Source organism: Mastomys coucha, unplaced genomic scaffold, assembly GCF_008632895.1.
Source record: "Mastomys coucha isolate ucsf_1 unplaced genomic scaffold, UCSF_Mcou_1 pScaffold3, whole genome shotgun sequence".
NCBI classification, from domain to species: domain Eukaryota; kingdom Metazoa; phylum Chordata; class Mammalia; order Rodentia; family Muridae; genus Mastomys; species Mastomys coucha.
The window spans coordinates 52,546,295-52,560,653 of NW_022196909.1; the positions used below are offsets into that span (position 1 = coordinate 52,546,295).

At 38.3% G+C, this 14,359-nt stretch overlaps 2 protein-coding genes and 1 pseudogene across 3 annotated transcripts in view; all 3 read left to right on the plus strand.

Moving 5' to 3' along the window:
* Window positions 1-1,234, plus strand: part of LOC116074870 (olfactory receptor 10C1-like) — a 2,589-nt gene extending 1,355 nt beyond the window's left edge. The window contains exons 1-2 of one of the 2 annotated variants that reach the window (XM_031347761.1): window positions 269-608; window positions 1,029-1,234. In XM_031347761.1, the coding sequence (XP_031203621.1) occupies window positions 269-608; window positions 1,029-1,234 (546 nt within the window). Of the gene's footprint in view, window positions 1-265 lie in introns of those variants that run through there. The other variant, XM_031347760.1, reaches the window with a different exon arrangement.
* A 4,660-nt stretch (window positions 1,235-5,894) lies between these two features.
* Window positions 5,895-6,014, plus strand: LOC116075590 (annotated as a pseudogene).
* Window positions 6,015-11,835: 5,821 nt separating this feature from the next.
* LOC116074628 (olfactory receptor 2G3-like) lies at window positions 11,836-12,765 on the plus strand. The gene has a single exon (XM_031347351.1). The coding sequence runs from the start codon at window positions 11,836-11,838 to the stop codon at window positions 12,763-12,765; it is 930 nt and encodes a 309-aa protein (XP_031203211.1).
* The last annotated feature ends 1,594 nt before the right edge of the window (window positions 12,766-14,359 follow it).

The window sequence follows — 14,359 nt, forward strand, 5'->3', positions numbered from 1 at the left end:
AAGTAACTCCAGGTCAAGTAACAGACTGAGTTTCAAAAAATAAGACTAACCAGGAAAGATAGTTGAAAACGGTATTTGAATGTTACAGGCACATGTATGTCCATATATTTTACACACTACACACACACACACACACATACACACACATACACACACACAAGAGGGAGGGAGAGAGATTTGGGGAGTGGGAGAGAGACAGATAGACAAAGTGAGCAATTTCCCCCATCTGCAAGAATTGTTGTAATGATTTTCTGTCCTTTTTCAGGAGATGAGTATCAACTGCTCTCTGTGGCAGGAAAATAGCTTGTCTGTGAAACGCTTTGTATTTGCCAAGTTCTCTGAAGTCTCTGGAGAATGCTTCCTCCTGTTCACCCTCATCCTCCTCATGTTCTTAGTATCACTGACAGGAAATGCACTCATAGCCCTTGCCATCTGCACCAGTCCAGCCCTACACACCCCCATGTACTTCTTTCTGGCCAACTTGTCTCTCCTGGAAATTGGCTACACTTGCTCTGTCATACCGAAGATGTTGCAGAGCCTTGTAAGTGAGGCCCGAGGGATCTCTCGGGAGGGATGTGCCACACAGATGTTTTTCTTCATATTCTTTGGTATAACTGAGTGCTGCCTACTGGCAGCTATGGCCTTTGACCGCTACATGGCCATATGCTCCCCACTCCACTATGCAACTCGAATGAGTCGTGGGGTATGTGCCCATTTGGCAATAGTTTCATGGGGAATGGGATGTATTGTAGGGTTGGGACAAACCAATTTTATTTTCTCCTTGGACTTCTGTGGACCGTGTGAGATAGACCACTTCTTCTGTGACCTTCCACCTGTCCTGGCACTTGCCTGTGGAGATACATCCCAAAATGAAGCTGCCATCTTTGTGGCAGCAGTCCTCTGCATATTTAGTCCTTTTTTGCTGATCATTTCTTCCTATGTGAGAATTCTGGTTGCAGTGCTGGTGATGCCTTCACCTGAGGGGCGCCATAAAGCTCTCTCCACCTGTTCCTCCCACCTACTTGTAGTCACACTCTTCTATGGCTCAACATCTGCCACCTATTTGAGGCCCAAGTCTAACCACTCTCCAGAAGTGGATAAACTCTTGGCCCTCTTCTACACAGCAGTGACATCCATGCTGAACCCCATCATCTATAGCTTAAGGAACAAGGAAGTAAAAGGGGCACTGAGAAGAACTCTGGGGCTGAAGAAAGTTCTGACAATGAGTAGGTAACTGAGGATCCTGAAGTCCCTTTTGGAAAGGATGCACAGTCTGTCGAAGTAAGCAAACATAATTGCTGTGCTCTTCCTGGCTATCTTAAAAGAATCTTTAATAAACATAACTGTGTTTGTTTCTCTTTATTCAACACTATTTTTAATTGCAAATAATGGAAACGTTTGTTTGCTACTAAATAACTTTAGTGGGTTATTCCAGTACTTAAATATTTTCATCTGAAAATAGTCATGTGCTAATATCTCAGGAGCCTTGAAAATTCTCTGTATGCATTCTCTGCCATTGTCCAGCTCCTGATATACCTGTTACCTCTGCACTCTACACAGGTTAGCAAAACATGGTGCTTAATGCCGTAATAGCTTCATGAAGCGTGGTATTTCTTCTCATAAAAGTCTTTAAATTCTTCAGATGTAATTATATACCTATGTATTGTAGAATTTAATATTCTGTTTACAGAACATGTAAACATTCCAGTAATGCAAAACTGTCAACTTTTTAAACTATATGCTACAAACCATTAAAGAGAAAACATGAGAAATAATTGTCAGCATTTTCTAATATGTAAATAATTTTAAAAGAAATATTAGTGATATTACTGGAGAAGAAATAATGGTAAACCAAAATATACTGGTATATATGCAGGATTTTCTAAAATTTATAAATTTATATATGTGCAGATGAACTGAGATACAGTTGGAGATCTTTGGACAGATTACTTTTTAGTGATCTTAGCTTGTTATACTACAATTCCATATTCCTCAGGACATGTAAACCCATTGCATTGGACTGGGACACCGAAGTATTTATCAGGACAGTGAAATGTTAGACTCTGTTATGTGTCCCATCAGGTTAGTCCACACTCCAGGCTTTGGGCACACAAGGCCTAGAATTATTGGCACAGGAATAGTTTCTATTCTCCTATATGATTTCTAGAAGGGTAGAGTAAAAGAACCCCAGCATTATAGTTTCAGATAAATACCCTCCAACACATGTGTCTTATGTATAAAGACATAATTGATTGAAATTGCACTAAATCTGGAAATTGCTTTTGACAAAATGGCATTTTCAGAATACTAACCCTACCAATACATGAGTATGAAAAGTCCTTTCATCTTCTGGTAGTTTCTTCAATTTTTTTCTCAGTGTCTTAAATTTTTCACTGTACAAATATTTCACTTTTTAGATTTATTCCACAATAGTTTAAGGACTATTGTTAATGGTATTTTTCATGATTTGTTCCTCAGTATATCTGCCATTTGTATAGAGAAAGGATACTATCTTTTTGTGTATATTAATTTTTACATCCTGCTCCTTGGATGAATGTTTATCAGCTGTAGGAGTTTTCTGGTAGAAATTTTAGAGCATTTTATGTCAAATAATATCATCTACAAATAAAAATACTTTGAATTCTTCCTTTCTTACAAATTTAGCCTCGATGGCCTTCATTTATCCAACATGTCTTGCTGTAATTTCAAGCACTATTTTGAACAAAAGTTGATTGTAGACATACTTATTCTTCATTTATGAAGAAAGGATTTGAGTTTTTCTTCTGTTTAGGTTCACATCAGTATGAAAGGCTATTGGTAATTGATAGTTTCAGGAATGGGAAATTTAGTTTTCTTTAAGAAAGTGGCCTCTTGTAGTTGAAACATGCTCCAGTGGATTATGACATACCCCAGAGTAGCACAAACTGGACTGGGTAGGCTTTAAAAGCATGAGGATACAAACTTAGATGAGTATGGACTTTGGAGTAGATATGGAAAGAATTGAAGGAAATTGAATATGATCAAAATATAATGTATGTAATCTAAAAGAATTAATAAAATTATATATCATAAAAACATATAAAACATGTGCCAAGGTGTCTAACAATGTCAAATACAGATCATTTGTGTGATCACATGAACTGAAAACAAAATGATGACTACAGACATAGATTATGTGAAATGTATAAGATATAAACATACACCAAAATATATACAGAATAGACAAAACTTTGAGGCAGATCTAAGAAAGCTGTTTTAGAAACAAGTACAGGAAATTAATCATAATTGTAAACAGGAATGATTATATATGATTCTCAATGTTGTTCTTTTAGTATTAGTAACACTAATTTTAGTATTTAGTAATTAATTACTGAAGGTGCATGGTATAACATTGAGGAAATATGAATGAATTTTCTCTGTGAGTCACAGGTTTATCTGGTAAATATTCCTCTCCAGAAAGGTCCAATTCATAGTTCTCAATATGCAAGTTATTTTGCTTAGTCATAGTTCTAAATTCTACAGATTTTAACATTTTTTGTTAAACTTTAACAATAGATAAAGATCTGCTAAAAAAAAAAAGAAATCGATTTTACACAACTAATAATAAAGCACTCTGTTATGTGTTAAAAAAATAAAATACTATGTTCATTATGGAGAGAAGCCGGCTCTCTATTTCCTCAGTTTTTTTTTTTTTCCTTTTTAAAAAATAATCTTTTTTTTTTTTTTACAGTCCAATCTTTATATCCCTCCAGTCTGCCCTCTGACTGTTCTTCATTCCACCTTCTCCTCCCTCCTCTCCCCCCTGGTCTCCAAGAGGTTGTCCCCACCCCCACATTCCCACCTCATCAGACCTCCCCACTCCCTGGGGCCTCATGTCTCTTGACAGTTAGGTTCATCTTCTCTCACTGAGTTCAAACCAGGGATTCCTCTGCTGTATTTGTGTTGAGGGCCTCATATCGGCTGGTATATGTTGCCTGGTTGGTGGCTCAGTGTCTGAGAGATCTCAAGGGTCCAAGTTAGTTGAGACTGTTGGTCCTTCTATAGGGTCGCTCTCCTCCTCAGCTTCTTCCAGCTTTTCCCTAATTAACCATAAAACCACTGGCTTCTGTCCACTGGTTTGGTGTAAATAGCTGCATCTGACTCTTTCAGCTGCTTGTTGAGCCTTTTGGAAGACCGTCATGCTAAGCTGCTGTTCGTAAGCACACCATGGCACCAGTGATAGTGTCAGGCCTTGAGGACCTCCCCTTGAGCTGGATCCCAATTTGAATCTGTCACTGGCCCTCCTTTTCCTCCAGCTCTTCTCCATTTTTGTCCCTATAGTTATTTCAGACAGGAACAATTCTGGGTCAGAGTTTTTTTACTGTGGTATGGCAATCCCATCCCTCCACTTATGTCCTGTCTTTCTACTGGAGGTGGACTCTACAAGTTCCCTCTCCCCACTGGAGGGCATTTTCATCTAAAGTCCCTCCCTTTGAGTCCTGAGAGTCTCTCACTTCCCAAGTCTTCTTTTTTCCTTTTCTTAGGACATGAGAAACAATTGTCAACCTTCCAAAAGAAAAGCAATCCAGCCAGTCTGTGTGAGGATGGTTAGCTTAGCTTATACATGATTATCTACACACACACACACACACACACACACACACACACACACACACACTTCTGCTTTATGCTTCCTCTCCTGGAGTGTCCAGGTGTATACCAGGCAAGAAAGGATGATGTGGAGCCAGGAATCAATAGGTCAACAGGACCTTGGTCTGGCTGCAAGTGAGTTGGGATAGGCTCCTCCAAGAATTACTATGTTACAGCCCTTTTAGACATTATTCAGTGAAAGAACTGGTGCATATATTTCATTCAGGGTGAACAAGGGCTATACAAACTGTGGAGAGTGGGAAGGCACTTTTCAGGTGAATTTACATTGGTTAAGGTTTAAGGTTCTGGGGGTGCCTCATTTGCATGGAGGGGCATTCCAGGTGCTTGCCTGCTGGGCAGATTTTTATAAGGAGAAAGAAAGTTGAAACATTGATTTCATCAAGGACTATGTGACCTTCCTCAGATAGAGGATGTGGGGGTCAGGCTCTAAAAATAAGATCAGGCAGAGACAAAGAAGCACCCATGAGAAAGGGAGTCTCCCATTTATGCCAAGCTCAGGGAAGCTGTCTGGTCATTGTAGAATACAACCTTAATAGCAGAGTTCCCCAATAGCTCTCCCTATTTTATTTTATAATGGAAAGATATCATCACAGGCTTTAAGAGTCTTATAACCTGTATTTGAGGAGTCCAGGGTCTGATAGTGGACCATAACCTAGTTGCTGGTAATTCTGGCAATGTTATTACCTGTCATGGGAGAAACTGTATAAGACAAGGAGCAAGTATCAAAATAAAACACAGATTAATCAGAGGGCTAATAAGGGGTAGGATCCCAGATAACAAGGGGTTTTTGAACCAATTTTAATTTCTAATTTGGTTGAAATCTCTAAAACAAGTCTGTACAGAGTTTTATGAGGGTATTAACATTGGTCTCAAACAATATTTGATTCATTTACATAGACACAAAATTTTTTCAATACTATGCAAGTCACTACCATATTCACACAGGGGTGAAATTTTTTTGCAAATGCATTCCTAAAATAATCAGAGATGAATTATAATCTCAAAGAGATTCTATACTTCCATTTTTATATTGTACAATTGTACTGAAGATAATATATTAGCACTGGATTAATAATGTACATAATCATATTAGGCCATTCACCTCCCTCCTACCAAATGTACTATTAAAAGTATCAAGACTATTTGCATAATTTTCTAAAGTTTATTTTAAGATGTAAGTACTTATTATTGAGACTGTACTTTGTGTATATGTATGTCTATAAATGTTTATGAAAGTTAAAAGGTCTGCCGCTAGAATCATTGCAGGTGTGGCTGCTGTGTCACATGTGCATCAGAAGGTGGCAAAGAGGACAAAGAGGACAAAGAGGATCGACAAACATCTGAGTGATTAGTAGCCTAACATTACTAGAAAAAGAGCCTGAGATAACTACCAGACAAGTGCAATAGGGTCTGACTAGATAGCTAGCCTAAAATGACCACGAATCAAGTGCCTGACAGTCCTGAGCAGGGGCAGATAGTGCCCTAGATAACCCTTTCCTGAAGCCACAGGGCACAAGCAGGGCATAGCAATCCTGAGATCACTCCTGAGATGATCACAGACAGTCAGAGACTCTAGATGCACCTAAAAGGAGCAAGTAAGTGGTAGAGAAATAGAAAAGAAAAAGAAATAGAGGGATGTGGGCACAATAAAAAGAGGTAGAACTGGAGGCTCAAGGGTAATGAGGAACAGTTTTATACGAGTAGTTTATTAATGCCACCTGGGACCATGGTGGGTTTCTGGCCTGTACTGCCACCATGGTCCATGTCTTGGTCTATGGTTCAGTAACATCAGGAATTTCTTATCACCAAAAGCCAGGTGGATGTCCTGGTCTGATCTGCCACCCTGAGACATATTGATGTCTGAGGGCTGTGCAGAACTGGCCCCACCCCTCACTTTGACATCACGGGAGTGCTAGCCCTAGGGGCGTGAAAGCAAGAGAGCAGTCCATGCCCCTCACCTGCTGCAACACTCAGGAGAACAGACCCTGCACCTAGCTGGGGCAGCACAGTAGAGCTGGGCTTCACATGATCTGTCTCCAAGAGCATGAGTGTGGGAGAGCCAGCATTGTCTCTCATCTGATGTGTGGTGGCATCTGCAAGGGAGAGATCCCTCCTCTTCCTTTTACCTTTATCACCTGCAGTGGATTGAAGAACTGATCCCAATAAGGTCATGAAAGTAGGAGAACTGTCCTTGTCACTCACCTGCTGCAGCACGCAGATAGTGGGACCTACACCTTGCATGGGCAGGAGGATAAAGCTGATCCTGGTTGCAGAGGTTGTTGGTGAGTTGGCTCGGAGAGTGTGAGAGCAGGAGATCCAGTTGGCTGACCAGCTCAGACACCTCACAGACCCAGATTCAGGACTTTGAATTGGCCCACCCATTGATGAACATCTGTGGTTATGAAGGGGCCAGTTCTACATATCCAAAGCTACAGGATCTCCATAACACAGGGCAACAATAGGATATCCCAGAGGCATCCCAGTGACATTCCAGTATTGATACAGTAGCAGAAGCCATAAGACTCATACCAGACCAACAAGTCACTGCAATGAACATTTGCAAGAAATGTGGACCAAATGGTATTGAAGTAAAAACTTTCAGTTTCCTTGGAAAGTTAGTTATGTCAAATGTGCTGAGGCACACAGGTAAAAGGATGTCTTGCTAAAGCAGACATGTGAAAAGAATGTTTTCCTGAAGCAGACACAGATGAAAGAATGTTTTAATATATCAAACATCTGAAGGGACCTGTGATACAGTAAAAAGACCCAACAGGCAGTGGGAGATGAGCACTGAGCATTGGTTTGGTTTGCTCTGCCTAGCTATTCTTTGCTAATGACACATGTGTTAGTTTGGCTTACATAACTTGTGGTAACACTGATACCATTGAGAGAATTCACCCAAGGACTGCTTGTGAAGTTTCTGCTTCAATGTCTTTACCTCAGGCTCGTTGGTGAGCCTTGCAGTTCCTTCAGACAAGAATATCAGATTCCCTAGAAATGGAATTATGGATAGCCATGGGCCACCATATGGATTCCAGAAATTAAATCCAGGTCTTCTGCAAGAGCAACAAGTACTCTTAACCACTGAGCCATTTTTCCAGCCCTAGTATGCTCTTTAAAAAAATACATATAACCGAGTCTGATATATATATACATGCAGAGTTCTTTACCCGGGAGCCCCATCACTGAGAAAAATGAATTTTCCTGGGGAGCAATGGACTTCAAAAAACTTCTTAAACCAGCAGTTTGGTCTTGTGAGCTCCCCTGATTATCCAAACAGAAAGATTGATTAGACTTACTAGCTTTCTCCAAGCCCTATGACCAAAGTGTGTTGTCTTCGGCAAGAGGGCCTTACTTTCAAATTCTGGTAGGCAACTCACTGAAATTTCAATAGCCTGTATTGTTTTGGAAAACCTATTAACAAACAATTCAAGGGTTGGGGGTACGTACCCCACACCTGTGACTAGGTTTCTTTTCGTTTGACAGTCTCTGGAAGGACCAGTATGCCTCTGATTATTTGTTACATACTTTTATTAATATCCATAAAAACAATGCTTAATGAAAAATTAATAAATTTGTAAGTTGAATTTAGACAACATTAAAATAACTTGATGTACTGATACTTGGTTTTCCTTTATTCCTTTGAAATATGACTTGAGACATACCCAGAGTATACTGACTTTTCTTTTGAATCAAGAACAAAATATAAATTACTGATTTATAAAAAGTCATAGGTTATTCTAAGAATTCTATTATGTAGTTTATAACTTGATATCAACAAATTTTATAAATGTATTTGAGAAAAAATTGACAAATATTCTTATGTGAACTATCAGTATTGCATGAAATAATTGTGAACCCCAAGGCTTCATTTTCTGGCACTAAGATCAAACTACCTATAATTGAGCTATTACTGTAAAATATTCAGTATTATCACTCAGAACCACAATTAGAGAGCTCAATGGAATCCTTGTCTTTCAATTAAATATTTCCTCTTACTTAAATATTTACTTTCAACCATAATAACCATCACAAATATGTTTGCAAGTAAAAACACAAGGCACATAAATTCATCTGACTTATCTGACTTCATCCTATTATATTAGTTTGTATATCTACAACTGCACTTTATCCTCTATTACATTAAGGGACACCTGGCAAGTCTTTGTTACTTAAAAAGGTAAGAAAAAACATCTTCACCACATTCTCCCTCTATCTTTTCAAATCTATTTTAATTTCCTAAAACTAAAATTCAGGAAAAGTCTAGAGACTTGAACAGGCTCTGTCCATAACCCATTGAAAAAGACAAGCTAGCCAACTAACTTAGTCATCAGGTGTATGTGAATGAAGATTATATCATGATGCCCTTTGCATACTACTGAAATGCCAGAAATTAAAGGACAGATAGCACTGAGTGTGAACTAGATGCATCTGCCTGCAGAGTACCAATATGGAGTGCAATGGATCCATCAACTCTGGAATCATGTCTAATTTCTGACTAAACAATCCTATTCCAGGAGCTACTACCAAACTACTTACATTTTTTATTTACCCAAATATACATGCAAGAATACCCAGAGAAGCATTCTTTATTAGAGACACAACTCAGAAACAAAAATAGTCATAAGCACGATAGCAAATAAATGGCTTATGGTATATTAAAACAACAAAATCCAATGTGGAATGGAGGTAGTACTCTGCTGTTAACATGGGCCAAAATAAATGATTCTCAGAAAGCTGTTGCTGAATTAATGGTGGCAGAGACAAAAACATCAACATACAATATGTCTTGCACCTTGTTAAATTCATAGTAATAGTTACACGGGGCTCAGTTAAACATATTCAAATGTGTTGATATAGATTTGAAGAAAGGATGGAAATATAGAAAATTTAGTAATGGTTAAAAATTTGAAATTATCTGAATGGTACACATGTACACATCCATATGTTAAATAAATTATTGATGGAAACTTAACATGAAAACAGTTGAAATTCCTTAAACATTCTATATAGGCAGGTTATGAAAGCAAAAGTTATTACCTTTGGGGTTTTTTTCCCTTATATTTAAATAACTGAAATATCAGAGATCACAGAGTCTCCTTCTAAATGGCCTTCTGGGAAAGTTCAGCTTTGGATGCAATACAGCATGAGATTAATTGCCATAATGGGAGACCTGTGCCCCTGGAATATTTCCATCAAGGTGGCCTGTATCCTTGCACAATCTCTTTTGATTTGCTAATCTTCAGAGAATTGCATCTTCAAATAGTAGCACCTACAATCAATACCATGCTGAGACACTGATTTTTATGCAAGGTAACAATACTACAAGCTCTCAAGCTCAGATTTCAATATTGTTCCAACAATATTATGCATATGAAAGAGTGAAGGAAATTATCTTATGCACTAGTTTTCTATCACATATGTCCTGGTTTATGTCTAGACATGTGTGTGACTCTTAGCAAGACTCAGGTTTCAAGTGATATTTGCTCACCTGGGTGAAAAGAGACATCAAGAACCTCAGGGGTGATTAGGAGTGTATCAGGAAGAAAACAATTCTTCAAAGACCCAAGATGAGCATATTCTAATAGAGAACTGGTCCATGGCCATGAATTTGTCTTATCACATTCTCTGGAGGCTGGACATGTTTGTGTTTTTTTTTTTTTAGAAGTGATATAGGATGTTTCATTTGATTGAGATGGGTAAGGTGCCCACAAACAGGAGTAGAACAGAAGTGGTATGTCTGCCTTCATTTCATTCCTTTGATGGCTACAAAATGAGAAAATAATACCCATGTGTTTGTGCTTGTATGCACGCATAGTTATATAACTGTGAGTGTAGTTATTAGAGTTGGAACAATATATTCAATTTATGTTAGAGTCATTATAAGCTAATTCAATATGTGTACATATTATGTATATGCACATATAATAACTGTGTATGTGTCTAGATTTATGCATACTATTGGCATATGTGTGTATACATACACACAAGATGGTTTGCTTCTCAGGAGTTTCTTCATATCTCTTTTTATCAATGTGTAATTTCTTCCTAATTTCAGTCATCACTCAGATACTTCACATTGTTTTTAGTTATTGGCTCCCTGATTTAATTTTCAGAGTTCTGTAACAGTTTTACATAATAAGTGAAATTTGTTAATAGTTAAGGATTATTTCATATAGGTTACATCCACCATTAATTTTCCCAATAATAAAAAGTACAGGATATGAAATTGTATTTAAGGGAGAATTTTAAGGTGTGAGTGGTTGTACTAATACCAGGTACCAATCGCATTAACATAGGCATAGTAGTTACAGTTTTAGAGCATAAAACAAACCAATGAGTTCACCTTAGCTGTTTCTATTTATAAATCTTGCAAGTTTCTTAAAGTTGTTCCTTTAATCTTCTCGACCAAAAATTAATGATTGTTAGGTACACATTGAAGCAGCCTATTGCATTTGTCTGAGGATCCGTAATTATATTGAGAATAAGCCCTATATTCAGAATCACCCACCCTCTCATTCAACATATAAAACCAGAAAGCCAATAACTCCATCCACCACCACATAGCTAAGGAACACAGTTGTATAAATGCAATCTAATCCTATTCACCACAAGCTGGTAGCTGGTATACTGGACGAGCTAATAATTCTTACAAGCAACATGTTTCTAAACTCATATATGCATAAAATTTAAAATCCTGACAGACATGTTAATAGTTTCATCAATACAAAAAAAGTTTGATATTTTACATCAAAAGTAGCCTTTATAATATCTAGAACCTGTTCATATTTTTTAAAAACCTTTTTTTAAAAGTGCCTAGTTTAAGAACTATAGTTGAGGGAAGTAATTTTTTACATAATTATGTACACTAAGCATCAAAGCCACTGAACTTTTTTATTCCATTTGAATGAATTGTTATCAGCTAAAAACAGATCAGACACATTTATTCCTTTGATATTATTTTCTTCTCTGACAAACTCTGTCTCAGCTTCTCATAGCTACTACTCAAGCAAAGACTTTGATTCTACAGTATCTTTGTGCCTCTCTAAAGATTCATATCCTTTCTGTACAAAATATTCTTCAGCTTCTAAAAGACCCTGCATAATAAATCAATGCAAGTTTTTTTCAGTGTCAGATTTTTAATGATTTTAATATTTTCCTTCTTGTTTACACCAGGTGACAGGGATGATTAACAGCACTGTCAATAGTGACTTCATTCTGGTGGGTTTCTCAGATCAGCCTCAACTGGAAAGAAGACTCTTTGTAGTAGTTTTAATTTCTTATCTTCTCACTCTGGTAGGAAATACAATCATTATTCTAATCTCTTCAATAGATTCTAAACTCAAAACCCCTATGTACTTTTTTCTCACTCATCTCTCCTTTGTTGACATCTGTTTCACCACCAGTATTGTCCCCCAACTGCTATGGAACTTGAAAGGACCATCCAAGACTATCACAGCAGTGGGCTGTGCAGTGCAGCTTTATGTTTCCCTGACTCTGGGCTCTACTGAGTGTATTCTCCTGGCTGTAATGGCTTTTGATCGCTATGCCGCTGTCTGCAAACCTCTCCACTACGTAGCTGTGATGAATCCACAGCTCTGCCAGGCTCTAGCAGGAATCTCGTGGCTCAGTGGGGTAGGAAATTCTCTCATCCAAGGAACAATCACGCTTTGGCTCCCACGTTGTGGCCATCTGTGGCTCCACCACTTCTTCTGTGAAGTCCCCTCTATGATCAAGCTTGCCTGTGTGGACATTCATGCCAATGAGGTCCAACTCTTTGTAGCCTCATTGGTCTTGCTGCTCTTACCCTTAGCACTGATACTGACGTCCTACGGACATATAGCTAAAGCAGTTATAAGAATTAAGTCATCTCAGGCTTGGCGTAGAGCCCTGGGCACATGTGGATCCCACTTGATGGTTGTATCTCTCTTTTACGGGAGCATCACAGCCATCTACATCCAGCCAAACAGTTCATATGCCCACACCCATGGGAAGTTCATCTCTCTCTTTTACACTGTTATGACCCCAACCCTTAATCCCCTCATCTACACACTGAGGAATAAGGAGGTGAAAGGGGCTCTGGGACGGCTCTTCAATAGAGCCTCTGGAGTGTGACAGGACTTTATGACTAGAGGATCCTGAACATATTGGCATATAATCTTGCACTGGAGTCATCTTAGCCTATGAAGCTCACTATCTGCTTTGCCAGTGTTTCAATGTATGTGGCCTCAGGCCTGCTGTCTTCTCAGTTTCTTCCCAGGATGTTTTGGGGCGTAGGTGAGGCAATATTTCCCCACATCCCTGGAAGTCCATGACTCTTCCGTTTCTCATACTCTCCTCTTCTCCCTTCCCTACTTTTTTTTCTCCTTTGCATATGAACTCACAAACATTACCACAATGCTCTATCGCATGTCCCTCCTCAGGAATGTTCTAATAATCTAAGAAAGCATGTTTTCTCAAGTTCACAGCAAACACCACCACAAATATTGCAGAAAACAATGGGGAAATTAAACCACAGGCTTGAGATTTTAACTCCACTACATCTTTTCTGAGCTTGTGCCGATTTTAGTAAAATCTTCATTTCCATACTGAGTATTAATTTAAAAGTAATGTCCATCACTGTGATAACCAACATGTTTCATACTAAATGATAAATAGCATGTTTTCAAACTTTTATTTTTATGATTAAAAAGTTGATATACTCAGACTCATCATGTTTGATTATATCAAGTCATATTTCTTACCCAGTTTGTATTTATTTATAAAGCAGAGAGAGATGAATGAAAAAAAAACCTACTTGAAAATGTTAACATAATGAGGTAATCATTGTTACATATTTCTTTGTAATATATACTTTTAAAAGTGTGATTCTTCAGGCTGGAGAGGTGGCTCAGAGTTATAAGAGCACTGGCTACTCCTCCAGTGAACCTGAGTTCAGTTCCCAGCTACAACCTTGTAGCCCATAACCATCTACGGTGAGATCTGGTGATGTCTTCTGGCCTATAGCATACATGTAGACAGAATGCTGTATACGTAATAAATAAATTAACCTTCTAAAATATTATTCTTCTGTCATTCCGTTTTATTAAATCATTTCTTTTTTCTTGAGGTTATAATTACATCTTTTCCCACTCTAAACCCTACTATGTGTCCCTCCTTCTTCAGTGTTGTGGTGGTTTGATTATGCTTGGTGATGGAGTGGCACTATTAGGAGGCTGGAGTAGGTGTGGCTTTGATAGACAAAGTGTGTCACTGTGGGAGTGGGTCTTGAGACCCTCCTCCTAGCTGCCTGGAAGATAGTCCTTTTCTGGTTGCCTTCAAATCAAGAGGCAAAACTCTAAACTCCTATTCTAGGTCAATGTCTGCCTGGATGTTGCCATGATTCCTGCTATAATGATAATAAACTAAACCTCTAAATCTGTAAGCCATCCACAATCAAATGTTTGCCTTTATAAGAGTTGTCCTGGTAGTGTCTCTTCACAACTAACTAAAACACTAATTGCATGATTTTAATGATGGCAATGGAGTCAAAGGCATCCTATACAAATGATCTGTATGTGGAAATAAATAGCAGCATCTGGAATAGGGAAGACCAAGGTCTTGACTGCTTCATTTCTAACATGAGTTCAACTTTATGCTGTATTAGAATAGTTAGAAAATACTCAGCTTCTGGACTAATGTCCACTTATCAGTGAGTGCATACCATGTG

What these genes read in the sequence shown, in the direction of transcription:
- LOC116074628 (XM_031347351.1), top strand. Translation starts at nt 11,836, where the DNA reads ATGATTAACAGCACTGTCAATAGTGACTTCATTCTGGTGGGTTTCTCA.